This window comes from Sturnus vulgaris, chromosome Z (assembly GCF_052056855.1).
Source record: "Sturnus vulgaris isolate bStuVul1 chromosome Z, bStuVul1.hap1, whole genome shotgun sequence".
Taxonomy (NCBI): Eukaryota; Metazoa; Chordata; class Aves; order Passeriformes; family Sturnidae; genus Sturnus; species Sturnus vulgaris.
The window spans coordinates 58,617,413-58,644,152 of NC_142283.1; the positions used below are offsets into that span (position 1 = coordinate 58,617,413).

Below are 26,740 nucleotides of genomic sequence, written 5' to 3' on the forward strand. Positions count from 1 at the left end.
ATACAGAGACATTTAGTGACCAGTTACCCTTTCTATGAAAAGCCTATGTGTGGAAGAAAGGCATCATAAAGCTTTCTTTTTTTATGTCTTTACAATCAGTCTTAATGATGACTTGATCTGATGAAATTGCTTGTTTATATTGTAATAAGGCTGTGGAAGAGTGGCTTCAGGTTCAGTAGAACCATCTTCGCTTTTGCAGAGAATTTTAAGATAGAAGTGTGGAACTTTTCACAGAAAAATGTTTTTAGATCATGTTCATCTTCAGAAAGATTATCAAGCTGATATTCAACAACCGCAAATACTCTCAGGGCTTTTGTCAGGATATTACTTCGTAGAAATTGTATTTGCCGAAGGGATAGTTGGATTTCTGTTGTTTTTAAAAACTGACATTCGTCTTGGTATCTTTTCATCAGATGGGGGTGTTATTTTGTCCTTACATTTCACAACTGAGAATCTGTGTAAGAAAATAATCTGTCTTAAGCAGAAATTATTAAGTAAAATCATTAACTGAAGCATTTTCCTTAAAGATGTTGCCATACATCAAATTATTTACAGTGAAGTAGAACACTTTATGTAAACCCACCTCCCTTGTTTGTGGAACAAGTCACATTACCTCAGATAATTCGGCAAATAAAGCATACATCCACACATTTAAAAAATGTGTGCTAATCTTTTATTCCATTTTGACAATACAATCATGTGTTTCTCTGTACAGTGCAAACAGCTACTGAATATCACATTTTAAATGTCTAATCGTGGATGATTTATCATGTTTACAATTGTCTGAGAAGTTAAGCTTCGTTTGTTACAGCAATTGCCACTGGGGCTTTTCTTAGTGAAGTTCATTTTATTCTGGTGTGTTCCGTGCTGTTATGGGACACCTGTGCCAACCTCAAAATGGCACATATTTTTTCTCTGAGAAGTGACCTCACTTGTGCCTGTGACCTGCCATAAATCATTTAATAGGTTCCCCACTGGACTTCATGACCATGTATGTCAGAGTAAAAATCTGGTTTAGTTCGTACACAATTGTGACCCAGGTGCTCCTGGCCTTAAGAGGCAAAGGGAAGAGTCCAAAGCAACACAGCCAGCTCCCAACACTCCAAGCATTCCATATACAGCTTGTACAATTGCCTCAACTTTGTACCAAGGCTTGTAAATAGGAATGGTTTGATTTCAGAAATGACCATTTTCAGAAATTACCGAAGTACACGAAAATATGGTTATTATAAACAATTAGTGCACGTAAAAAAGGTATTGGATCCTCTTGCAGAAATATTTACTCATAAATGTTTGAATGTGTTCCTATTCAAATGCTGCACTTTTTCACCTTTTTGGGACATTTATTTGCTATTATCTCTTTCAAAGCGTTGACACTGTGATCTTCCCTGATGAGCTGCAACTGAAGCACGATGATGCACAGCATTTTGCTGCTCCCTCACACCGATTTACCAGCAGCCCCTCTGCAACTTTACTCAGAGACACTATGTCTTTTCCGCCTTGGAAGTCTCTTGCTGGGATAGGACGATTTGAAAATAATTAAGTAACTTCTTAAGTTGCTGTAACTTTCTTTTTTCATTTGGTAGCCTTCATGCAGCAAAAAGAAACCTATACGAAGTTTTTTGTCAAGAAACACAGATTGAACTTAAGTATTTCCTTGATCGTGTTGTTTATGTGGATTGTTATATTTTTGCCTTGACTTTGACAGGATTGTTCAAATATAGTTACATTATGTTTTGTTCATTTATAGTAAGCTCCATAGGAATGTTAATGAGAAAACATAGTAGTAATACTTTAAAACAACTTTTAAAGTTAATATTCTCGGAAGGATTTGTGCACTGATAATTAGCTACCAGTGAGAGATTGGATGGTTTAATTAAGCTCCATTATTTTACAGCATTTTGTCCTCCTTTATTTCCAAACTGGGAGCGCTAAGAGAAGGAAGATAGCAAAAAATGCATCACCCCCTCCCCCCTCAAATTTTCTTTCCACATAATGTTTCAAACTAGGAACAAAATAAAACTAATGGTAGTTGGAACCAAACAGAAGATTTTGTCAGAGTAGGGATTTCACTCAGGAATCAGAAAATCTACAGTTTGGCTGCATCACTGCTTTCCAGCATTTTGATGGCTGGGAAAAAACCCAGAGATTAGGAAGAATGACAACCATTACCTTGGATGTTAAGTGTCAACAGATCAAATCTGCTTATTGATAACTGCAATCAAAAACCTTCCAATACATTTAAACTTTTACATTCTTAATATTTACAGAAATTCTGAGCATATAATTTTCTTCCATTGTTTAATGAAACTCTGACTGGTTGTCCTGTCACAGTAACAATGATTGATTTTTTAAATTGTTTAGAATTCAACAATCCAGACAGCTAAAGATAAGAGGAAAGCTATTGTCACCTTTTCTAGCTTCTAGACTGATGGTGCTGAAATTCATGGGCTGACACCACAGCTGCATAAAGCAAGGTGGATAAAGGTTATTGAGCTTTCCTACAGGCATTTGGAGCAAAATGTTGCTATTTTTCTTGAACAGGTTGTATCAGTAAAATCAGGGGATGACTTTTATTTGTTAAGTTAACGCAATTATGCTTTATACATGACTAGTCTCTGGCTGATGACTTTTTGTGCAATTTTAATAGCTGTAGATAAACTTTTGACTTTTTGAGGCCTTCTTTTTCACAGCATATTTGCACTGAATTAGCCTTTTTCTTCATCTGACACAGGGCAGCATGGTTAGTTATCAGTCACTATGGTAAATATGTGCAGCTGTAATGGGGAATGTCTGCATGACTTGGATGAATAAATCGGCGCTGATAAATTGTGTATTATGGGTCAAGGACAAAAAATTTATTCTCTCTGAAAAAACATTTTCTCTTAAATGAGAGGCACAGAAATACAGCTGTTTTCAGCTTCTATTCTGTGTGCCAGCTTGCAAACAAGCTTCCTACAGCATCTCCTTGATCTTTAGAGTGGCACCTCAATACACTTCCTATCTGATCTTGTGTGAACAGTTCCTTAAGTGTTCAGTTGAAATTGTCTAAACTACTTTATATGCTTAGGGACAATTTCGTACAATTTATTTGGTAAAAAATTCTCACATTTGAATATTTTTTCTCCTGTGCATACATGCTTGCCTATTGTTATTTTCAGCTTTAAAATAATATTGGTTAGTGCCATTTTTTATCATTAAAGAAGAAAGAACAAATAAAACTGTGTTAAATTTTGCCCATGTCTTCAGGGATGATAAGTGATAATTAAGGCAGCTGCTTTTCAGACAGCTCATGGCAATCAAAAGTGTGTGTAGCTGAGAGGGCCTGATGAGAGTGGCAATGATGTTTGAACACTCTGACTGGTTGCTGATTGAATTGGAACAGGAGCTAGGAAAAAATCATCGTGTGGCAAGATGGTTTTGTCCTAAATCCCAGTTCTTGTTTAAAACATTAACTATTGATTATCTATTGATGACCACTGTATGCCTTCAGAAACATTTACTACTGCATTGGTTGTTTTACAACCTGTGATTCAAGTTTGCCACTTTTAAAGCAGATTCAATCTTCCAAAGGGCAGAAGTATTTTTTAATAAATACTCCATGCAGAGGACTACTTTATGTGCTTAATATGGTGCTGCTGTTTTCCATCCCCTGCAGGTTCTGCTGATCTTTGCAAAAGAAGACAACCAAAGCAATGGTTTCTGGTGGGCTTGTGACAGAGCAGGATACAGGTGCAATGTTGCCTGGACTCTGGAGTCAGCACTTGAATGTTTCCTGGATAAGCACCAGGAAATAATTGTTATAGATCACAGGAACTCCAAATACTTTGATGCAGAAGATATCTGCAGGTAACCTGAAGCACCTTAGGCTTCTCTTAAGCTTCAGAATATACTGTATGAAACCAAACCACAATAATTTTGAACCAAAAAATAGGGGGAAAAAATGATAAAAACAACCAACAAAAAATAAGCGCCTAAAATTGTAGTAAAATGGACTACGATTTTGGGGACTGAGGACAGGAGGTTTGCATACATCTGTAAGAGAATAACAATATGAAAACTACACTATGCAAAAGCTGAACTGTAGGTCATGGGGCTTCTATCAGAGCATAAGCCAAAGCTGTTGTGAAACTATTCCCTGCTGTGGGTGCAGCTTCTTTCCTGGTTTACTGCTGCAGCAAAATCTGAAGCTGCAGACTTCAAAGGAATGTGTTTGTTTGTCCACAAGGTCAGGCACTGCCAGTTCTTTGCAACAGTTTGCATCAATCTTCTAGTCCACATGGTTGTGTCTAAGCTGCTTTAAGATTACAAGTGGTCAGTATTGGGATCCTTTGCTAAAATATACTGTTTCAATTGAAGCACACATTTTGCACCATACTGTGCTTCTGCCATGAAATTTGTCATGTTTATGACAAGGGGCATTTTAAAGCTCATATACTTGTGCTGGTCTAAGTTCTTCTGAAAGGGCAACAGATAAACATAAAGATTGTTTATTCCGAACAGTGTGATGTGAGTGAAAAAACCTTATCATTAGCCAGTAAAACACAAACAGAATGTTCGTCTGATAGCTGGTCATATCTTTTTTGGTTTCTCAATAATATGCAACATGGTAACATTTTGTTTATTCAGTACTTAATAAACAATAATCTTTCGTAATTTGCTATGCCCGCTTTTCTTGCTTTCATGCCTTGAAAGCACTTCCCACCCTCTAAACAAAATTCTGCAATGTCTAGAAGGACAGTGGTAAATATGAGAGGGGATAGAGATTGTTGTTTAAATTAGTCAAGGGCGTTGAAGATGCTTTGCATGGACTGACCTTTCTTGACTCACGCATTCAGGGCAGTCTGCCCCAGATAAGCTCAGTACACAGGGGAAACCTTTGCTAAGTCATAAGAGTGGGTCTGAAAAGCTGATGTTAGTCCTCTGTGGTTTTGGAGCTTTTGCCTTCTTACCTGCTTAGAGCAAAATGATAAATCTGGTGGCAAAATGAAAATGGTTTGTCTAAATGGGGATAGTTAGGTTTGACAGTGCACTATCATATTGTCTAGCCCCAGCGCTGTCTTTCAGTCCTGGCTTTCATTTACAATTTCAGTGAAGGTACTCAGAGCAATATTGAGAAAGCGTTCAGTGTAACAGAGAAATTCTTGTTTCCTCAGGTCTATTCGTGCCACAGAGCTATCAGAGCACTCTGTAATACTTGCTGTGGTTCCACGCACGTAAGTATTACTGGTTTTTGAAAGATTTTTATTTTACTTCATATGAACAGCTATTTAATCTATAAAAGTTATTCAATAACAGAAAGTATCTTACTAGCAATTCTTACAGAGTAAATGTAGTATTTTTCACCTGAAATGGGCTAGTGATGTTTTATGTTTTATTTGAGTGTATGATAACTTTCTTTTAGTGCCAACAAGTATTATCCTCATCACCTTTATGACAGATTGGATAGTAAGAAAGTCAGACAGATATGTGTTTTTACTAAAAGAAAAGGAAAATAAAAATCCAAACCAGAAAGTTGTGTATGACTTTCTAAAGGAAATAACTAGATAAAAAACCAAACTGTTGTTTACTGAACTGGGTGATGGGGTAAACTTCAATCCTGTTGATGCTAAATTCACCAGAATGTTGTCGTTAAACCCTTATTCAGTAATTCATAACCCATGCATTTAGGAGGAATTCTTACTGACTTATACATTTCTCAAATACCTTCAAATACCCTAGTTAGAACTCCTACATACTATTAAATTTTTACTCATTTCCTAGACCAATTAAAATATTAGGAAATAGAGTGGCAGGACGACTATTACTGAATGATTTGAAAATCAACTAAATTTGCTGCTGAACAAGATTTTACAACTTAGCTCCAGCGTTATCTTAATAACATGTTCTGAGATTATTTTTCATAGGATATCACAGAATGTCTTTTCTTCATCACTTTTTTGCAATCCCCTTCTGTGTATGTAAAGAGATAGAGGACTTCTCTGGAGGATCTGTCAGGTTTACTGTAGGAGTAACTATCAAGCTGTATAAAAACTGCAAATACCTAAAATAGAAGACTGTAACACCAACTTCTGTAACAGTATTATTTTATGTATGTATTTAAAAACTCTTCTCACTGAATTCATTATGTTTAGAGACCTATATGAGATTCATGCCATCTAGTGCCTTAAGTGTTGTGTCCTCTTATAGTAAATAATATACCAGCCCTGTTTAATATCTGTATCAATTACCTGAACCAGGGGTTGAGTGCAGCCTCAGTCAGTTTGCAGGTGGCTCCAAGCTGGGTGGGTTATTGATCTGCTGGAGGGCAGGGAGGCTCTGCAGAGGGATCTGGGCAGGCTGGATCATGGCTGAGGCCAATGGTGTGAGGTTCAACAAGACCCAGTGCTGGGTCCTGCCCTTGGGTCACAACAACCCCAGGCAGTGCCACAGGCTGGGACAGAGTGGCTGGAAAGGACCTGGGGGATCTGGTGACAGTGACTGACCATGAGCCAGGGTGTGCCCAGGTGGCCAAGAAGGCCAATGGCATCCTGGGTTGGATCAGCAATAGTGTGGCCAGCAGGAGCAGGGCAGGGATTGTCCCCCTGTGCTGGGCACTGCTGAGGCCAGACCTCAAATCCTGTGCCCAGTTTTTGGCCCCTCATAACATGAACGACATTGAGGGGCTGGAATGAGTCGAGAGAAGGACAACAGAGCTGGGGAAGGGTTTGGAGCACAAGTCCTATGAGGAGTAGGTGAGGGAGCTGGGGTTGTTTAGCCAGGAAAAAAGGAGCCTCAGGGAGACTTTGTTGCCCTGTACAAGTACCTGAAAGGATGGTATACCCAGGTCAGTGTTTTCTTCCAAGTAGCAAGAGATCTGACAAGAGAAAATGCCCTCAGGCTGTATTAAGAGAGGTTTTGATTGGGCATTAGGAAAAAAATTTCTTCCCTGAAAGAGTTGCAAGCATTGGAACAGGCTGCCTGGGACAGTGGAATCACCGTCCCTCGAGGTATTTAAAAGATCTGTGGATGTAGCACTTGGGAAGTGGTTCACTGGTGGGTTTAGAACTGCTAGGTTAAAGGCTGAACTCAATGATCTTAGTATTTTCCAACCTGAATAATTCTGTGGTTCTGCGATTTTGTTTTGTAGATCTGCTGACCAAGAAGAGAGTTCTGTTCTACCCCTTCTTGATGCAGGCTTTGATAGGGTATGTATAAATTGCCTATGTAATATAGAAAACATAGTTAACTTCATAAATTACAGGCATGTCTGCTTCCTCAAATTGAAAATTACACATCCTCTTCTGTCAGAAATCTAATGATAAGAAACCAGCGGCAGTTGATTTAGTTTCATTTTCAAGAGTGTATTCCAGAAACAAGAAGTTTCTGGAAGTTTTCATCCACATGAAATGAGGAGTTCTGTGATCTAGCTAGTCCTTTCAGAATAGCAGCTGTACTGAGATTACCTTTGTTTGGTCTGGCTGGATAGTTGGTGGGGTTTTTTTATGACTGCACTAAGAAACAAGGGTTGGAGACTCTGATTAACATATTGCAGCATGCTGGCTCATCACTGGGGCCCCTCTGTGTGTCTCAGGCTGCTGGGATTTCTCTTCTAAAGGGACTATAAACCTGGCCCGGCCTGTGATGTGAAGATGAATTTTTTCCCCCGTTATGTCTGTTTTGTTGGTATGCACCATTTCTTCTCAGTACAGTTAGAGACTCTCCTGTACAAGCAGCAGAAGAGAACTGTTCATACTGTTCCTCAAAGGGCTTTGCAGGAGAGAGTAGAAAGGCAGGAGTTCTCAGCTCTGAAAACCTAGTTTCCTTACCCTCTCCCAGTCTTTGTGTGAGTGGCTTTGGATGGATATTAATGTTATGTTAGTCTAAAATAAACCAGCTGCACATCTTAAGTTAGCCATTCAAAAGGAAGCAAAAGAACCATATCTGCAGTTAGAATTAACTGTATATATTTTCTTTTATTTATATATATATATATATATATATATAGGAAGAAATGGAATTAACCCAGGCAAAATCCAAAATCTCATTCTCCTATGCTCATACTGAGTCCAGTGTCTGAGCTAACTCACATTCAGCCCAAGTTTATTTATATAGCAGAACATGAACCAGAATTACCATTTTCAGATGATCTCCCAAAAAAAGAGGTGTAAGATCTTGCCTCTACTGTAAGGGTTTTGTAGGGGCAATGCATTTCTAAAGCACTTAGATGCTCTGAAAATTGGAAATGTGAGTCTAAGAGAAAGGTCAGCCCAAGAATGCCAGTGCTTTATTAGCGTGGTTTCCCTCTGTCTCTCTCTCTCTCTTTTTCTCCGGCTTTAATATTTTTCAAAGAAAAGTTTATTACTTCTCAGGTCTAGTGTTTCATTTGAACACAATGCAGAGCAATGTGTTTTGTGAGCTAGATTAAAATTGTAGGTGTAGTACCAAGTGAAATCCGAGGAGACTCAGTGGCTGTGATACATGGCTCAGTGGTACTCTCTGACTTGGAAGGAAAAATCTTTTTGCACCTGACAGCTGCGCTAACTACTCTCTCCTACTGTCCCAAATTTATCAGAGCCTGCATAATGTAATGATTCCCTACTGGAATTATTTTCAAGACTTTAAAACACATCTGATGTGAAAGTTTCTATTTTTGCTGTGGGGTGGACATAGGAATTCTTTTTGCTTGGATGGGGATCAGTAGGGACTAAATCCATTATCACATGAAGATTTAAAAATATGCCTCTTCAAACAGAGAGGTGGTATTTGCAGGGAGTCTCTTCCTCAGCAAAAATGAAATTTACTGTTGGAAAAACTGTACCTGTTTAAATCATAAATGTTTCTTTATGTTGACTCATTTCTGGTTTTTCTTCCTTCTTCTCAAGAAAGTCTACTTCATTACATCTGATTTTCCCTCTATATCATTAATAGCTTTTGTATTTATGTATTAATCCTGTTGCTAATCCAGTACATTAATTACGCTGAGTTTTTTTCTCTCAGCCTCATAAATCTAATAGTGGTGGCCTACTTAGGATGGGCTAATTTGAATAAGCGATTTAGCTTCCTGACTGATTTTTAGCTATGATTTAAATCGGCAAATGGGACTTAATGTTTGCAGTTACTGAATTACAACCTTGTCTTGTATTTTGAACTTATTTTCCTAAACAAATGGTGATTCTTATTGACCAGATACTACTAAAACCTTCTGGATTGTAATAAAAGAAGCCTTTCATATTAAAACTAATTATTTTTGCTAAGCAAAAAGAAGGATGCATTCCTGCTAGCTTATAACTCTTGTGGCTTGTACTAAGTTCTGTATAGAACAACAGTGGCATCCCATTATAATGAAGTAAAAAATAATTTAAGAGTATGTGTTACTTAAATCAAAATGTACTGCATAAATACAAAACTTTTTTTAAAAGAAAGTGTTTTGTTTGCCTTCTAATACCTGAGAGTTCAGAGATCTTCTTATTCCTGTGTCACATTAGAAGAGGATATTAGAAAAAGAAACGTTTCCTGCTGTTTTCGTGTCCCAGTTGATTTCTCAGTTTTGAGTCAGCAAGCAAATGACCAGCATCAGCACTATGAACTTAGATAAAGTGATTCTGTACATCTGCAGAAGACTACACAACAGTTAAGAGCTTGGTTAGCACTTCGATAAGCTGCAATTCTTGACTCTTAGCAAAAGATTAGTGCCAAGAGTGTTATCAGTGAACATCAGTGCTTAATTTTTTTCAGTAAGACACACTACAATAAAACTCCGTTTATAAAGAGTCTTAGTATATTCTAGTAAGTCTATTTCATAATATATAATAGGTTGCCATTATGGATAAATTTTATATGATTGATAGATTTGTTCATATTGTTTTAAATTTAGCACACATGTATTTGAATATTTAAAAGAGCACCCTAAAACTGAAAATCTAAGTCTACACTGCTGTAGAAGAGAAGTTCGTTTGCAGGTTTTGATATGCAAAAACACAACATTGTTTGCACCTTTGCTTCTGCCAACTTGATATTGTACCTTTTGTTTTCCCATGTATTCTGTAGCATGTGAAGTGAAAGTTCCAGAAATATTTTAAGATCTTAACATTAAGGAGTGGAACAGACCCATGCCAACAGTTGTTTTTAACCTAACTTTTTTTTACATTTTGCTCACAACTTGGAATTAAGCCATTGGTCTTCAAAACACAGTTTTTCATACAGGACAGAAGCAGAGATTTCTTGAAAGCTATTCTTTGGAGGTTTGCATGCTGCTCTGTACTATGCATGCAGCTGTGCTCTGAGAACTAGTGACAACACAGGGCATTTCCTATGATAACTAAAGTCAGTGCATGTGATTGATCAACACACTAACTGAGGTCAGAGAATCTGCTTCTTTTGTAGCGACATAAAATTTCTGATTTCAGCAGGACAAAACACAAGACCTTTCAGATCTAACAGAGAAAGAATATTCTCTCCTGTCTGGCGTAATTTTTTTTTTCACTGTGGTCAGATGCTTCTTACTTTATATACTTTTGTGCACTTCTGAATGCACAGTGACAGCTCAGTGAGATTACTTGTGAAGCAAAGTTACTTCACTTTCAGAGCTTTAGCTGCAGTACTTGCTTGGAAACAAATGCCAAATATATTTTTCTTTCTTCCTTTTTTTTTTAGTATGTATCTTTTATGTCTCTAAGGTTTTCCATTTCCATTTTGAATTAAGGATAGATGTTCAAAATGAAACATCAAGGCAATATTTTGTTTTTTGTGAGACTGTGTTTGGAGGTTTTTGAGAGTATCTGTTGTGTTGCTAAACCAAATGGGAAAATTCAGTAAAGGATTTAGCATATTTTTATACTTGCTTTGTATTTAGGTATTTGTGTTGTCTTAAAAACGAGAAACTCATTCCTGAGGAAAAGATCATTATTAACAACACAAAAGGTACAAAAGAAAGTATGGTTGAGGTTGGAAGGGACTTCTAGAAGTCATCTTGCCCAACCTCCCTGTTCAAAGAGCAAGTTGTCCAGGACCATGCCACACAGCTTTTGAACATCTCCAAGGATGGAGATTCTGCAACCTCTCTGGACAACTTGTGCCCAAGTCACCCTCACAGTAAAATAAAGCTACCTAATGTTCAGGCTCCCTGAAACTCCTTTGCTCCTATTTGTGCCCATTGCCTCTGCTTCTGTCACTGGGCTCCACTGGCTAGAAGCTGGCTGTGTCTTCTTACAGTCCCCCTTCAGATATTTATATACCTTTATATGTTCTCCACTTCAGCATTCTCCTTTTCAGGCTGAAAAGTCCCAGCTCTCTTGGCTGTCTCACAGCAGAGAAGCTTAATCACCCTTGTAGGTCTTTGCTGACCTCACGCCAGCTCTCTTTAAGAAGTTGAAGTTTAGATGCAGAAATAGAAATAACAGTTTAAAACTATTCCAGCCTATTTCATGCACTTTTGATTTGTCTTCCAGCAATTCATGGAGAACAGCAGCGTTACTGCTTGTTACAATGAACTGGTTCAAATAGAACATGGGGAAGTACGATCTCAGTTCAAATTACGGTATGTAGAAGTGTGAGAAACTGCAAACATCAGCCTCTTGGGGTAAATAATTGTATCATGTTACTTTCTGCCTCTTCCAAGTTATGCTTATGTGTGCCTTGCATCCATATTTTTACTGTACCATACTTCTATATTTCCTCCTTCTGATATTTTGTAAAGGACGAACTCAGTACTTTAAGTAACTGGTACCCTGAGAAATCTCGGTCAGTGTAGGTGTGGGCTGCAAATTTACGTGATGGTAAAACTTTACAAAGTCATTCTTGATCTCATGTGTCTGAGCCTTCATATTTGAAGGCTTGAACTGAATGCAATCTTGATTCAGCTCTGAGTTTTTATTTTCTTGCTTGGCCAAGACTTGGCAGACCAGGAGCAGTTTTATGTTTCTGAGAAGTTAAATTATGTTCATTCCCACATACACTTTTTCTTTAATGTGACTAATTCTATATTTAATACAGGTGCTTTTGCAGGTACATGGATATTTTTGCAATGAAACCATATGAAACTCTAGGAAAGAAATGCAGAGAAGGAGCTGTTATCTCTGTGGCATAAATTAATTCCAGTTCCATCTACAGAAAATACTATCACATTTCTATAGGTTTCAGTGTCTCTGTTCAAGAAGTTGATTTTTTCCTAAGATTTTTTTTGCAAACTGATACAAAGTGGCTTCACATTTTGAATGACTGCATATTTGCAAACTGCAATTACAGTAAAATTTCAGGGAAAAAATTGAATTTTCATTTATACAGTTTTAATAGTTGTTTTCCTAAACTCAGCAGGAATGTCTTCCCCTTACCTCTGTCTTATTAGGCAGATGCCATTAAAAACTAATCAGAACTGATACATTCAGGTATGACATTCAGGTATAATTTTTTTTTTCATTTGTGTGGTTTAATTAAGTGGGGAAAAGTGTTGCCCTGCACGTCTGTGCTGCTTGTTGCAGACCTAATGTATACAGCTCTGTAAAAGTGAAAGGGAAGAGAATGCAGAAATTTAGTTGATAGAATTAAACTCAGGATATGTTACATGTTCAAACACAAGAGAAATGTGATGAAAAAGTAGCACCAGCCCCAGAGAGCAGTAGATGAGGTCATGTCAGTGGTCACAAGTGGCTTTCCATTCCTAGCACAGACTCTGCTTTTCCACCCAACTGGTTCTGGTTTGAAACTTGGTTGGACATCTGTGTGCTCATTAAAGGGGATATGGGCCATTTAAACTTGTAATTTTGCTGGCTTGCTTGCCAGATCAAATGAAAATACTAAGGCTTGAATAGTGCAAACATAACTGTGTGTTTTCTTACAGAAAGTCGATGCAATTACATTTGTTAGCAGCTGATGTACCAGACAGGCATCTATCACTGAGACAAATTAGTTCCTTCACACAGCACAAAATCACACTTGGGAACTAGCTTGAATTGCTAGAAAATCACATATAAAATTACACTCTGAGCTCCTTTTATTATATGAGCAGAAGCACTTCTGTCATCTTCTGTATAAAATACTTTTTTCCTACAAATCTTCATTCACATGGCAGCATGTCTGTGTTCCTTTGTATGTCTCTTCGTTTTGAGTTGCTTCCACAATAAGCAGAAGTAGCAATGTCCTGAATTTCTTAATTCTCTAGTCAGTGGCACTAACTCAAACCTTAAGATGCAGCCTCAAAGGAAGATGTTCCTTTAAGGTAATAACTGTACAAGAATGTTTATGCATGGTGCATTTTTGCTCCCTGCAATGGTAGTTATATAAAAGATAATTAGGTTGTCTTTAGACCAAAGATGAGGTACTGACATCTATCAAAGCAAGTATGCTTGAGTTGTTTCTTCTAGTATTCATTCTTCCAGGCCATAGTAGGGTCTTGGAACTACATGATCTTCATGTTCTTTCCAACCCAAATCAACCTATGATTCTATGAGATATAAATTTTCCCCACTATTAGAAGCCAATATTAACATTATTGCCATCCTGTGTGAATCATAATTTAAGCAATTCGAATTCTACATCAAGAAAGTAAAGCTTTTATTTTCCTGCTTTAGTTCAAGGACAGCCCTGAAAAAAAAAGGGTAAAAAGATCATCTGGGTCCTGAAAGATCAGGATGTACAGAAATCAAGTCACTTATTACTTGGGAGAAGGAAAATTTATATTTTTTTAACTAGAATTTTGAGATGGCTCAAATTTAACTTTAACTGTCTCCTTTAACTGTGTTGTATTACAGTTTCTTTGGTAGCGCCAATCCCTTTGCTGTATTGAAAACTTTGTATATATCTGCTGTCATGATTTTTGTGTTCCCAACCTTAAACGATCACGAAACTTTCTGATGTAAGAGTAATTGCTATTTTTACTGCTAATTGTTAGCTCCTGCTGTTCAGAGCATGTGAGTAGATACAAGCATTCTCTTAAGATGCTGCAGTACCTATGAGCACTTTTACAATGTAATCTGCAGTAAAAGCACATTAATAACAGGGATGTCTGAAGCTGGATGTTTTGAAAAAGTCGTAATAAAGATAGTGACATGGTCTAGTCAAAACAACTGCTACTTTGTGGTTCACCTATCAATAAGTCAATTTAATCACGTATTTATAGCGAAGAAAATGTTCTAACAATAAAACTAATGTGCTAATCATTTGCTACTTTCAGGGCTTGTAATGCAGTGTTTACAGCATTAGACCATTGCCAGGAAGCTGTAGAAATAACCAGTGAAGATCATGTCATTCAGGTAGGGGAGGAAATGTTAACTATTTTACAGAATTTGAAAAGAGGAACCTCAAAGAGATCTTGGCTCAGTAGTTCCTGTTATATATCAGTATTTTAGTTTTGCTGCCCATTAAAAAGCCTTCTGCAATGAACTGCTTAATTTCTGGTTGCTGCACACAGAAGCCTGGTGAATTTTTAAGACTTTTCTTTCTGTAAGGAAGACTTTCCTTTAAGACTTTCCTTCATTTAGATTATATTTTTCAGTAACGTTGTTTCTGGTAAAACCTGCATTAGTTCTCTTTCTGGGACTTCTGAGAGCGTACATATTGCCTTCTTTGTCCAGCTTCTTACTTGAATAAAACGTTTCACTATTACATAGTATTTTTATATGAGAAACACTGAATTGTGTGAGTGTGTGGTTGGGGCTTTAGCATATAACTTGTCACACTTTTATACTTATATATAACTTACTAGCCTATAAATAAGTTCTTCTTGATATTGTCCTAATGTACCTTTGTTTTGGCAGTATGTTAATCCAGCCTTTGAACGGATGATGGGGTATTGCAAGGGAGAACTTATCGGCAAGGAGCTCACTGAACTACCTAAAAGTGACAAAAACTCTGCAGATCTTTTGGACAACATAAACACGTTTATTAAAAAAGGAAAGGTAGGTAAATAAAACAAACTCATGTGAAATTGCTATAGAGTTCTATTCTGATTTGTCTTTTATTGCTGTAGGTTTAAGAACACAAGTTGTGTTCTTCATGAGTACACATGTAAGACCAGAATTCTGTTTCTCAGATGTCGATGTCTAAGCACAACAGCCCATGCCACAGAAAAGTGACTACATTTCATTAGCTTTGCTTTTAGGATCTGACTGAACTCCTGCTGATTTGCTGGCTTAAGATCAGTATCAGAATGTTTTCTGTTTCTGTTTTGCTTAGAGCCCATGGAGCTTTTGTTAGTTGGAATGTAACAATTTGTCCCTCAGTCAGTCTCTCAGGTGGCTGAATCATCCAACCAAAATTGTAACTTCTGTCAAACAGTCGAGCCTTCACAAACTGCATACTTGAAGGACCAAAATGTATGGGCACCCAGTTGGGTGCCAACTGCTTTCCTAACAAGTATAGTTAGAATATCTGCAGTGCTCTGTGAACTCCTGTCCTTGCAGTGATGGGCCTAGCAAAACGTTCCCCTAACACATGCAACAGTCTCTTATCCCATCTCCCCTGGGCTGCAGAAGTACCTGTTGCCCTTCCCTGTCTCACGTTCTGCTTCAAGACCTTTGGGGAGTTCTTGAACCTTTGAGTCACATCCAGCAATGATCTGAGCTTTGTGAGTCATTGTCTGGAGTTGTTTGCTGGTTCACCTTGGCTCATTAGCAATACCTACAAGACACTCCTGCTGTTCTCCTTCTCATTTATATGGGCTGCCCAGCAGCTAGCACTGTCTGCTCAAAGGTATCTTCTACTCATTTTCCAACTTCATGCCACCCTGCTGCCAGGTAGTTCCTTCCTTAAGATCTTTCCTCTTTGAGTTAGTTGAAGGACATCTTTAGATCAAGGACTTCTGAAATTTAGCATATATATCGCATGACAACTGACAACTTCAAAGCCAAACAGTGCTTGGCACAGGGCTAATTTTTGCTGGTGCCAAGGGAAATCCTCTGGATATGTTACAGCCATTGCTCCTTAGGGTGGCACCTAGCAAGAATGTTTGTCACCTCTTTAAGTAGATGATACCTAAAGTTCCTTGTAAAATTATAAAGATTCTTGTAGAAAAATAACTTCTCCCAAGTGGGACATAATTATACTGTCCTTATGTTAGTTAAAGGTGCTGCTCTCCATTGGGTGAACAGTTGAAGCTCGCTCTGTCTCTCTCTCTGTGTTATACTTCAGAGTACATTAATTTTATACCATTTTTAAAAGGCAACCATGAAATAAAAATAATAATTCAGTACATAACGACTATGCAGTAATAAACAAATAGTTGACTGCAATAGCTTGCAGTATGCTCAGATGCTGTCTCTGTTTTGTACGTTTCTTTAGGAATGGCAAGGAGTTTACTACGCAAGAAGAAAATCAGGAGACAGTATCCAGCAGCACGTGAAGATAACACCTGTGGTTGGTCAAGGAGGGTAACTAACTTGTCCGGAACATAATTGCTTTCTGGGTTTTAGGGCCTTCTCTCTGCTTTCTGCATCTGTAAGTTTGACACGAACCTCCATGTATTTAGCAACTGGGCAACCCCCATGTTTGTGTGTGTGCTTGTACATGTTCCCACCTTCGCAATATAGAATGGACACACTGCCAAATTCAGCTCCCAGCTGTGCGCGAGAGTTCTTGGACCAACAGAAGGATCAGGTGTCCTGGGACAAAAATCTCCATGTTATGTTTAAGGAGTGCTTGTCACCCAGTTGTCTTGCTGTTGTTGGGCTTGGTATCTGTTTTCCTGAGGCTTGGAGATCTCTGCTTTAGAAAATAGTAATGTATCACTTCACTTCTCTCTTTGCAATTTGATATGGTAACAAATTATTGTTTCTGTTGCTAGGAAAATAAGACACTTTGTGTCCCTCAAAAGGCTGCATTGTACCAATGAAAACAACAAACAGGTATTTCTTTCATGTGATAATTTTCATAGCTTTTAACTGAACTGGTATTTTTTGGTTTATAAATTTTTCCAAGACCATGTGATCTGTAATGTCAATTAGATTCTCACTGATTGCTGGAGCAAGCAAGAAAACTTCAACATTTGTATGCATTAGTCTCTGAGCATTCCTCTGGAGTAGAGGAAGACCATCTTTCATTTTCTGGAGCATGGATATGACAGTTGAGTCCATGATACTGTGGAGCAACACAGACCACAATTCAAAGGGAGTTCAGCCCTTTTCTGTAGAGCTGTTTTTGCCAGCCCTTTTCTGTAGAGCTGTTTTTGCCAGTCTGATCTGGTGTACTTACGTCAACGAATGGCCTGTGCTCAGTGGTCCCAAGGTTTGACAATGTGTGGTACCTACATGAAGTATAGCCCTCATGCTGGCCCTGAGACTTCACACACTTGCCAGAACAGGTGTTGTGGAGGGGTGTAACTCAACCTGAGGGTGTTACTCAAGGGTGTTACTCATGACCTGAGTAAACCAGCAGTGGCAGAGCTGGGTCTCTACAGACCAGACACAAATCCACACCAGCTGCTCCTGCAACAAACCTGGTGGTGTAGGGAGCCGTCTGCTGTCATCTTCTCCTGGTTTCCTCCCTCTGACAGTGTCTGAGGCAAATGATTATATCACATACTTTGCCCCAAAAACACTCTAGTAAGTGCCCTGTAAAGAAGTCTGCACTTGTGTGAGCAAAAGAGTGAAGCCTGTCTTCAGCACGTGGTCTCTAGGGATGAGATAGGAAGTGGGAAGCATAGCAAGTGGCTGGAAACATTTTAGACCAAACATGTGCCCTGAAAATAGGATATGTTTCCATGTTGTTTAGGGGAGGGGTTTTGTATCTTGTTTTATTTAGAATTTTGTGTGCTTTTACCTGTGATGCAGGTAAAGACACTTGGGCAGGAAAAGTATTTAAAAAGTCAAATTTATAATTTATGTCTAGTTGCCCATTCTTGAGTAGAACAATACTGACTATTAACACATTATTGGAAAACCACTACTGCTAAAAGAATTTCATAGATGGTAACATTTGACTGTTGAAACCATCCTACTTTAACAAGTTTTCGTGGAGGTAGGTAGTAACAAATCAAGGAGAACTCTGCATAAGTCTTGGAAGAACTTTGCATGTTTATCACTGAAAAATAAGACTCATAGTATTTTAAACTGACTTCATCTTTGAACTAAAACATGTATTTTAGTATTTGAGGCCAAGTATCATTTACAGTCATTGGATGTTTTAAAATGCTCAGAATAGAGTGCAACAGAGTTTTATAATAAAAGCAGTGATAAAGTCACATGTATTTCTTTTTAATTCATTGTTTAAACCTCATTACTGTTGCTTCATTTATAACTGCTTTGATGTTGACTTTAAAATAAGACATAATCAGATGGCTTTTTCTATATTATACACACAGATGAAAGACTGGTACAGGGAGGGCTATACATGACATTCTTAATACAAGATAGTAAGTATTACAAACTTGTACCCATATGTAAAAAACAGCAGTAGGAATATACAGAGTCCTTCATTCTCCTTTGCCCTGTAGATTGGGCTGCTTAAACCAGTAAGAATCATAGAATCATAGATTGATTTGGCTGGAATGGCACCTTAAAGATCAACTAGTTCCAACCCCCTTGTCACAGGCAGGATCACCTTCTGCTAGACCAGGTTGTTCAAAGCCTCACCCTACCTGGTCTTGAATTTCCTGGGACAGGGCATCCACAACTCCTCTGTGGAACCTGTTCCACTGTCTCACCATCCTCACAGTAAAGAACGTCTTCCTTATAGCTAGTTTAAACGTACTCTCTTTCAGTTTAAAACTATTCTCGCTTGTCCTATGACTACACACCCTTGGAAAATTTCCTCTCATTTTCTTGTAGGCCACTTTAGTAATTGGAAGGTGCTAAAAGACCTTCCAGAGTCTTCTCGTCCGCAGACTGAGCAGCCCCAACTGTCTCATCCTTTTCACGAGAGGTGCTACAGCTCTCTGGTCAGTTCTGTGGCCCTTCTCTGGATCTGCTCCAGCAGGTTCATGTCTTATGCTGGAGGCCCCTCCAGCCTGTTCTGGACCCTCAAGCACTTAACACCACGAAGCTTGGTGTCATCAGCCAATCTGCTCCTGCTCCTGATGCCCGTCTGTGTCCCTGACAAAGTTGTTATGTAACACTGGCCCTAGTGCAGAGCCCCGAGGAGCACCACTCATCACTCCTCTCGATCCAGACTCCTGGACATTGGCCACAACTCTTTGATCAAGACCATTCAGGAATTCCTTACCCACTGAGTGATCCACCTGTCAAATCCAGGTCTCTCCACTGTATAGTCAAGGGTATACATGGAAGCATCAAATGCTTTGCACAGGTCCAGTTAGATGACACTCCTTTATCCACCTGTTGCAGTAGGCCATCAAATATGTCAGGCATTATTTGCCCTTAGTGAAACTGTGCTTGTTGTCACCTTATTTTCCATGTGCTTTAGTAGAGTTTCCAGGCGAATCTGCTCCATGAATTGCAGAGCACAGAGATGAGACTGGCCTGTCATTCCCTGGGTTTTTCTTTTTTAATCTTTAGAAATGACAGTTAAGTAAGTTTCCCTATTTCCAGTCACTGGAAACTTCACTGGACTGCCATGACTTCTCAAATCTGATGGACAGTGGCTTAGCCACTTCCTTCCCCAACTCCTTCAGGACTCACAAATGCCAATCAGGTCCTGTGATCTGGTGCACCTTCAAGTTCCTTGGATGTTCCCAAACCTGATCTCCTACAGAAGGTGGTTTTCATTTTCCCAGTCCCTGCCTTTACCTCCTGTGACTCAGGCAGTATATATATGTCTGGAACACTTGCTGGTGAAGACCAAGGCAAAAAAGTCAGAGAATACTTCAGCTTTCTATGTGTGCCAGGTAACCATATCCCCTGTTTCCTTCCAGAGAGGGACCACATTTTCCCTAATCTTTCTTTAATTCACCAAGGTACCTGTAGAAGCTTTCCTTGTTGTCCTTTACATCTCTGGGCCGATTTAATCTATAAGGCTTTAAATTTCCTAACATGATCCCTGGGTCTTCAGACATTCTCTATATTAGTCCCAGGATACCAGTCCTTGCTTCCACCCTCTGTAGGCTTCCTTCATTTGTTTGAGTTTGTCAACAAGTTCTTTGTCCATCCACACAGGCCTCCTGGCATTTCTGCATGACTTCTCTTTGTTGTGAAGCATCACTCCTCAACTTGGAAGAGGTGATCCTTGAATATTAACCAGGTTTCTTGGGCCCCTCTTCCCTCCATGGCTTTATTCCATGGAACTCTACCATGCAGCTTTGTGTAGAAGCCCAAGTCTGCTCTCCGGAGGTGCACAGTAGTGAGTTTACTGTGTGCCCTCATCAATGCCCTGAGGATCTTCTACTCCTCCATTTCAAGATTGCTGCATCCCAGGCTGCCCTTGAACTTCACGTGCCCCATAAGCCTCTCTTTGTTAGTGAGAAAAAGGGTAGTTAAGGAACAAATCTTATTTAAGGACTTGTGTCCAAGGCAACATTCATATTCTCCTGTACTGCTCACTCATTCCTGTCTTTTTAGTATTGGTCCACAAGAAGCTACTTAAGCACTACAGACCTGGGGAACTTTACACACTTGGTGATCCTAGAGAATACGGCCTTCACAAGATTCTCCACAGACACAGAGGTCTGCCACAAAGGTCAAAGACCACAGCCTAACAGAACATATGGTCTGTGGAGATTAAAGGTCCCCTGGGGAAAATCAAAGTGTATCTGACAGAATTATGTAATTGTTCTGTTTCACCTCTGTCACAGAAATATCTCATGCCTGTAGGAGATCCTGGATAATGCAGTTTTCCTAATATCCATGCCTTAATACTTGCAGCAGTAGAATTTTTCCTTACACTAAAAAAATAAGGTTCTTTTTCAAGTAACAGATAAATCTTTATGGAAGGATAAAAGGAAACCAAATGGAATATTTACTTAAGTTACAGAGCAGTAAAAGCTGTCATAATTCAAATTTTGATGCAAATGTCTAATTTTTCACTGCATCAACATAATTTTAAATAGCTTGATCTCAGCAGACAATATATGTTGACTTCAAAACATCCTTACATCATTATACACTGTTTCACCTTAAAAAATGTATATGTGTTTTTTGCCAGTACCAACAGCCTCTGTAAGGGATATAAGAGACCACTGGAACATTCATGTACTTCCATGCCAGATTTATCACACAGAGAAACCTAGCATGTTAAATTCATGCATGGAAAAAAAAGAACATTAAGCATTCTTACAGTGAAAATTTATGAATGGGGATTGACTTTCATGTGACTATTCATATATGCTGAGCCTAGGTAATTATTAATGCTGCCATTGTCAATTTGAGACCTGGCAGGATAGAGTCCAGTGTTTTCACATTCATAAATTTACAAGAGATGTGTTGTTTCTTTCAAGAACATATTGACCCAAGATTAACTGTGTAACTACCCTCATAACTTACCTTACATGGCTCTTTCAGGTCATGCCTGCAGAAGGGGAAGAGAAGTATTCAGAACAGAAATGTGGTTTATTTTTTAGTAAAGCATTTGGAGGACGAAAGATATATCCATTGGCTTTAAGAGAAGCTCCAGGCTAAGTCTGGAACAAGCCATTCAGATGCCTTGTATCTCATATTTGATGAGATTTCCTTAACCTCACTCTGTTTGGATGAGATTATTTCTCTCAGAGTTTCCATGTGGTTACAAGAGAGGTGTTCAAGCTTTCAAAATTTTTTTGGATGAAGAGCCACATCTTACACTCCCCTGAACAAGATTTATATGAAGCATGAGCAAAGGGTTTCCCTTTCCTGTTTTTTAATTCATTACAAAAAGCCATGTCTCAGTTTTGCGGGTTTTTATTCCTTTCCATTTTCTTCTCTTTTCCTTTCACCCTCTTTACCTGCCTCCCCCCAACAGCAGAAAGGAAAAAAATGAAAGGTGTGCAAGAATGACAGAAAAGAGAATTTATATCATTCCCTCCCTTTCTTTCCTGAATAATCCCCATGAGGGCCCTGCAGCATGCACTGTCACAAACTGATACAGACACTAAGAGCACACAAGTACTACTTTGTCATACTCTCCTTTTAACTGACAGGTTGCATTCATGGTTTTCATGCTTCCATGCAATCTAGTGCTTTGCACAGGGAGGTGATGGATTTGGTCAGAGGAACCAGTCACCATATGACAGCAATGGACTCCTAAATACTATGTGTACAGAATAATGTGTAATTACAGTGTTAAGCACTGACAATTATTCACCTGAAGTCAGAGAGTATGTGTATCTTCTCTAGTAACTACAGTAATAAAAGTAATGCATTATTCCTAGTCTTTCTATGTGACTCTGTTAGCTATACTTACATCACACACCAATTTTCAAGGGATAACTTGAGAAACTGCCATTTCTGGTCAGTTTTCCTATTAACAGCAAAGTGCTTTCTTCTAATCATATAACAAAGGAAAGGGGTGAGGTAATTAGCAGGTATTAAACTGTCATGAACTGGACAGTACTTTTGTTTTTGAGAAGAATGAAAAAACAGAGGAACATTTAATCTGTGTTATTGCAGACCAAGCAATGCCATAAATTGTAATTGATGGAAATATCCTATCTAAACTCTAAGAAAACTTGAAAGACCTACTGTTGGAGCTACCTAAGATGTTTCAGAAGCAAAAAGAATTAAGATTTTGTGTTTCATTTTCCATTAATGAGAATTATTAAAAAGTACTTGGAAATAAAGGTTTGATGAATGACATATACCTCTACCCCTTATTTCCTGGAGAGTAGTTTTTTATAACTGAGTTTTTTCAAGTCCAGTTTATCAGTGACCCATGAAAAGATGCAGTGAAAATCAGCTTCAATAGTTCCAGGAAAATGATTTTTAAAGTACAAAAAGTAATGTTGTAGGATTTTTTTATTTTATTCTTTCAGGTTCATATGTAATTTGCAGTTAAACACTGCCTAAATGAGTATCAGTTCTCTTGTAAACACTGGCGTCAGTACATACAAGCACTTGTATCTGTGATTTTCTGCATGGCACATGTGTTTCCTCTCATATAATTTCTCTACATGTAATTACACCTGAAGAAGAGTCTTTGCCAAACAATTTTTTTAAAATAGCTAAATGGAAAGTGCTGGATATGGGCAGTATTGAATGTACTGTTTAAAGGGTTTTTTGTATTGTTTTTCTTACATATATATTTTACTCTTACCTCCAGCTCTACAAGAGTCATCGTGAGGATAAGAACACAGGAGACAATTCCCAGTCAGGTGAGAATATTATCATTTACCTCCACATTCCTCTGTGCTGGAGGTGGTGTCAGGGTTCTCTGCTGCTGTGAATTGTTGTCTCTTCTCCCTGTCTGGTCAGCGCTGATGGCCAAGGACAGATGCCAGCTGCCTCTGATATCACACCATGGATTGGACTTGTAATCATCAATAATTGAGTCACCTGTGAAGACCTCTTGCTGTACATTTGAAGTTCAGATGCATTGCTCTTTGTTGTATTAAAACAGTGTGATCCCACGGCTGGTGAACCTTGGCACCTCTTTGTGTTTGAAATATGGAATGTGCTGATTTGTGCCAGCACACCTGCCACAGTGTTTCCAAGTTTAGGACCTGCCAGCAGGCCATTGGTTTGGCCCCAGCACAGGCTAAGACAGTTGTCCAAGATGTCCAGGCCTGAGTAACTCAGTTCCAGTCAGCACTGAATTGCTGCAGCATGTCTGCAACCCTTGTCATGTGTCTCAGGTAGGTTTGTTTACTAGCAGACAGCACACTCCAGCCTTCCTTGAATTTTGCAGAGAGCTTTTGACTACAAGTGTGGAGCATAAGGGAATAATCCCTTCCTGTGATGCTAGGTAGCATTTGGAATACCACTTTTCTCTGAGGAAGGAGGTACTTAAGGCCAATTTTAAGCTTGTGACTCCAATGGTCTCAGCCAGACTGATGTCTTATGAGTGAAAAGGTTCTCATGCCTTGTTACCTTCTGGGATCTGAGGCCTTTCCTGCAATGAAAGGTGAGACAACGCTGCTGTGCAACTTCAGGCACTCACATGGGAGGAGGATATAAGATAATAAAAGCATGGGACATGACTCCTTGACATCCCCTGCTCTTTCAAGAAGCCTAAGAATACATACAAACATCTTAGAGCTTTGTGATGCCAAATAACAGTGGGCAGGAGGAAGAAGAGACAATATGAAATTGGCTGCTTTCATTCCCATTGCTGCCACCAGAATGGATCCACAGTATATTAAATCATTTGCTCCTGTATCCCTGTAATAAAAGCAGATTTTCTTCTCACTGTTTCTTTCCTGCAAACAGGAAGGTGAGAAAGCCCATAAATTAAGCAGGACACTTGTTATTAATTAACACATTTATATTCGCTTACTAATGTTTTAGGTTTGCTCATTATTGTGACAAGTTTCAGCAAGACTGGGAAGCTCCATCCTACAACAACACATTGATGATTACAGTGCAGTGAAAGTAAGCAGTCTCAGAGCATGTGATGTAGGTTATCTTTCCCTGCAGTCCATGGCTGTGCTCCAAGAGTAAATTTTCAGAGCCATGGGCATATATCAGTATGTGACAAGGAGAGAAAAGTAATCCATGTGTATCGTGCTGTTTGCAGTGGTGTGATTCAGAAAAATCTGGATGATAATATTTTTCTGCTCACCAGGTGAAGGAAAATTTTTACGTGGGCATTTAAATATTTACAGATGAAACCACAGTATGGCAGAGAGTAGCTTTTATGCACCTGTGACTCTCTGGGTGGTACTGGCAAAGTTTCTGACATGCTAGTTGGTATTCAACACAAGGAGTGTTGTTTTGTCAGCTATAGCTACTCACAGCTATGTTTATGTGTAAACACTTGCTCCCACTCAAGTGCCTTATGATAAACACATCCAAATGTTAGTGCAAGAATGGGGTTTGTAAGAGGAGTACTATCAAATAAATAAATGAAATGATTCAACATGCATTAGTTATGCCCTGCTCTTAGGTGTCAATAGAGGAAAATGCTTTCAATTTCTCCTGTTCAGACTACAACAAAGAAGACCCAAGCTGTCTTATAAGTCTGTGGTAGAAAAAGAGGCTTGAGACAGAAACTATTTCAGTAATTTTTAGGACGGGTGACCTAGTTCTAGAGAATTTTATGTTAACATTTGATTTTTCTACAAAGAGGCTGCATATGTCCTGTCTTGTGACATCATCATGAAAATTGGTCTTTATGTCAAGAATATCAAAGTCATGATACTTCTGATTCTTCAAATGGTTTTATCTGATTTTGAAAGCCTGCTAAGGTCTCTGTTCCTTAAGTGGCATAGGTACTACTGGGAATAGGTACTACAGAGACTCTTGGGAAGTGATGAATAGATGCACGATTGCTGTTTTCAAACATAAGGGAGAGTGCAGACCTTAATATTTTGGAGAAAAATGAAATTTCATCCGAATTTTTTTTTTTTACTCTTTCCTGGCATTACATCCAGCTTTTGCATTTAACTGCATGGGATAATTTCTCTTGCTTTAGCAAACAGCAGTTTCAAGAACAACAGTTTGTTGCATGGCTAATATTCAAAAGAAATAAATGGATGGTTTAATCATTCTCAGCATGTTGGATTTTCCTTAAACACAGGGTACAAGTAATTATTGCAAATAAAAGCAAAAGTTGTCTGAGTCCAAACTATGCTTTGGCTTTAAGAGTGTAGCCTGAGATGAGACTCTTCTCAACTGGCTAAGGTTTTAGGGAGTTAAACTCAGGCTTGTTCAGTGGTCAGAGGAGAAAAAAAAGAACTCGCAGAGTTCAGCCCACCTGCCTGAGACATCTCTCCTGAAGCAGCATCTCTGATAACCTTAGATGATGACAGCCCGCAAGACTGCTGCTTTTAGGGAGCTAAGTTACGTGAAGCAAGTCTCCTGTTCCATACAGCATCTTGACTTCCTTGCAAGACACCCTTCCAGGTGACTTCAGACAAGTTGCTTTAAATTGATAGACACTGAGCTCCTTGTTCTAATGTGCAGAAATTGCAATACTTCCCCCCCTTATGTGATATTGTTACGATCACTTAATTAAACTTCCAAAATTTTAGATGGATATTTTGTAGAGTTTTTACTTGATGCATTTTTAAGCTTTTGTTTTGTACTTACAGAATCCGGTTCTTACAAGTGCAAGAATAGAAGGAAAGACTCAGCTGATGTTAAATCAATAACATCTCAAAGTAGTGATGGTAAGAACGCAAACTGTATGTACAATACTATAAATATACATGAATATATATTTATAAATAAATAAAGAAAGAACAGACTTGGCTTAGGCAGTAAAACTGCTGAACAAAAGAACAACTAGACAGATTCACAGACTAAACAGAGATTACTCCATTTCTTTATAACAGCTGTAAAATTTCTTTCTGATTTGCAAAGCAGTGCCCCGGCATAAGTACCAGCATTGCTATAAAATGCATGGCAGCACTGAATGCCTTCATAGGGAGGAGGAGTGACTGTGCCAATGGATAGGAGCAGCTTCCTAAAAGACTGCATTAGAGCCACCTCTGTTAGAAAGCTGCAGCTTGTGCTCCTGAATACATATTTTTGGTTTATTAATGTTTAACATGAAGGAACCTATTGCTGCTGGTTACTTAAGAGCAGTACTTCTACTGATCCCATTTGTGACTGCTTACTGCGGTGGGACAATGGTGGCAGAGATTTCTTTCTGCCCATGTGTGTAGCAAGGGAAGCACTCATGGGCAGCATGGTTTTCATCAGAGCACCTGCACCATCAAAATGAGGGACACACACAGGAGGAGTAATGTCTGCTAGAGATCCATTGCAAAGGACATGAACCATTCTGAAGTGAAGGTTGGATGGAA

At 38.7% G+C, this 26,740-nt stretch overlaps 1 protein-coding gene across 2 annotated transcripts in view; it reads left to right on the top strand.

The window, feature by feature from the left end:
- PDE8B (phosphodiesterase 8B) overlaps nucleotides 1-26,740 on the top strand; it is a 68,830-nt gene that overhangs the window by 30,162 nt on the left and 11,928 nt on the right. For both annotated transcript variants that reach the window (XM_014889169.2, XM_088156375.1), the window contains exons 3-12: nucleotides 3,659-3,849; nucleotides 5,157-5,216; nucleotides 7,130-7,187; nucleotides 11,430-11,518; nucleotides 14,150-14,228; nucleotides 14,733-14,873; nucleotides 16,255-16,343; nucleotides 16,757-16,817; nucleotides 23,095-23,146; nucleotides 26,024-26,101. In XM_014889169.2, coding sequence (XP_014744655.1) covers nucleotides 3,659-3,849; nucleotides 5,157-5,216; nucleotides 7,130-7,187; nucleotides 11,430-11,518; nucleotides 14,150-14,228; nucleotides 14,733-14,873; nucleotides 16,255-16,343; nucleotides 16,757-16,817; nucleotides 23,095-23,146; nucleotides 26,024-26,101 — 898 coding nt within the window. The remainder of the gene's footprint in view (nucleotides 1-3,658; nucleotides 3,850-5,156; nucleotides 5,217-7,129; nucleotides 7,188-11,429; nucleotides 11,519-14,149; nucleotides 14,229-14,732; nucleotides 14,874-16,254; nucleotides 16,344-16,756; nucleotides 16,818-23,094; nucleotides 23,147-26,023; nucleotides 26,102-26,740) is intronic.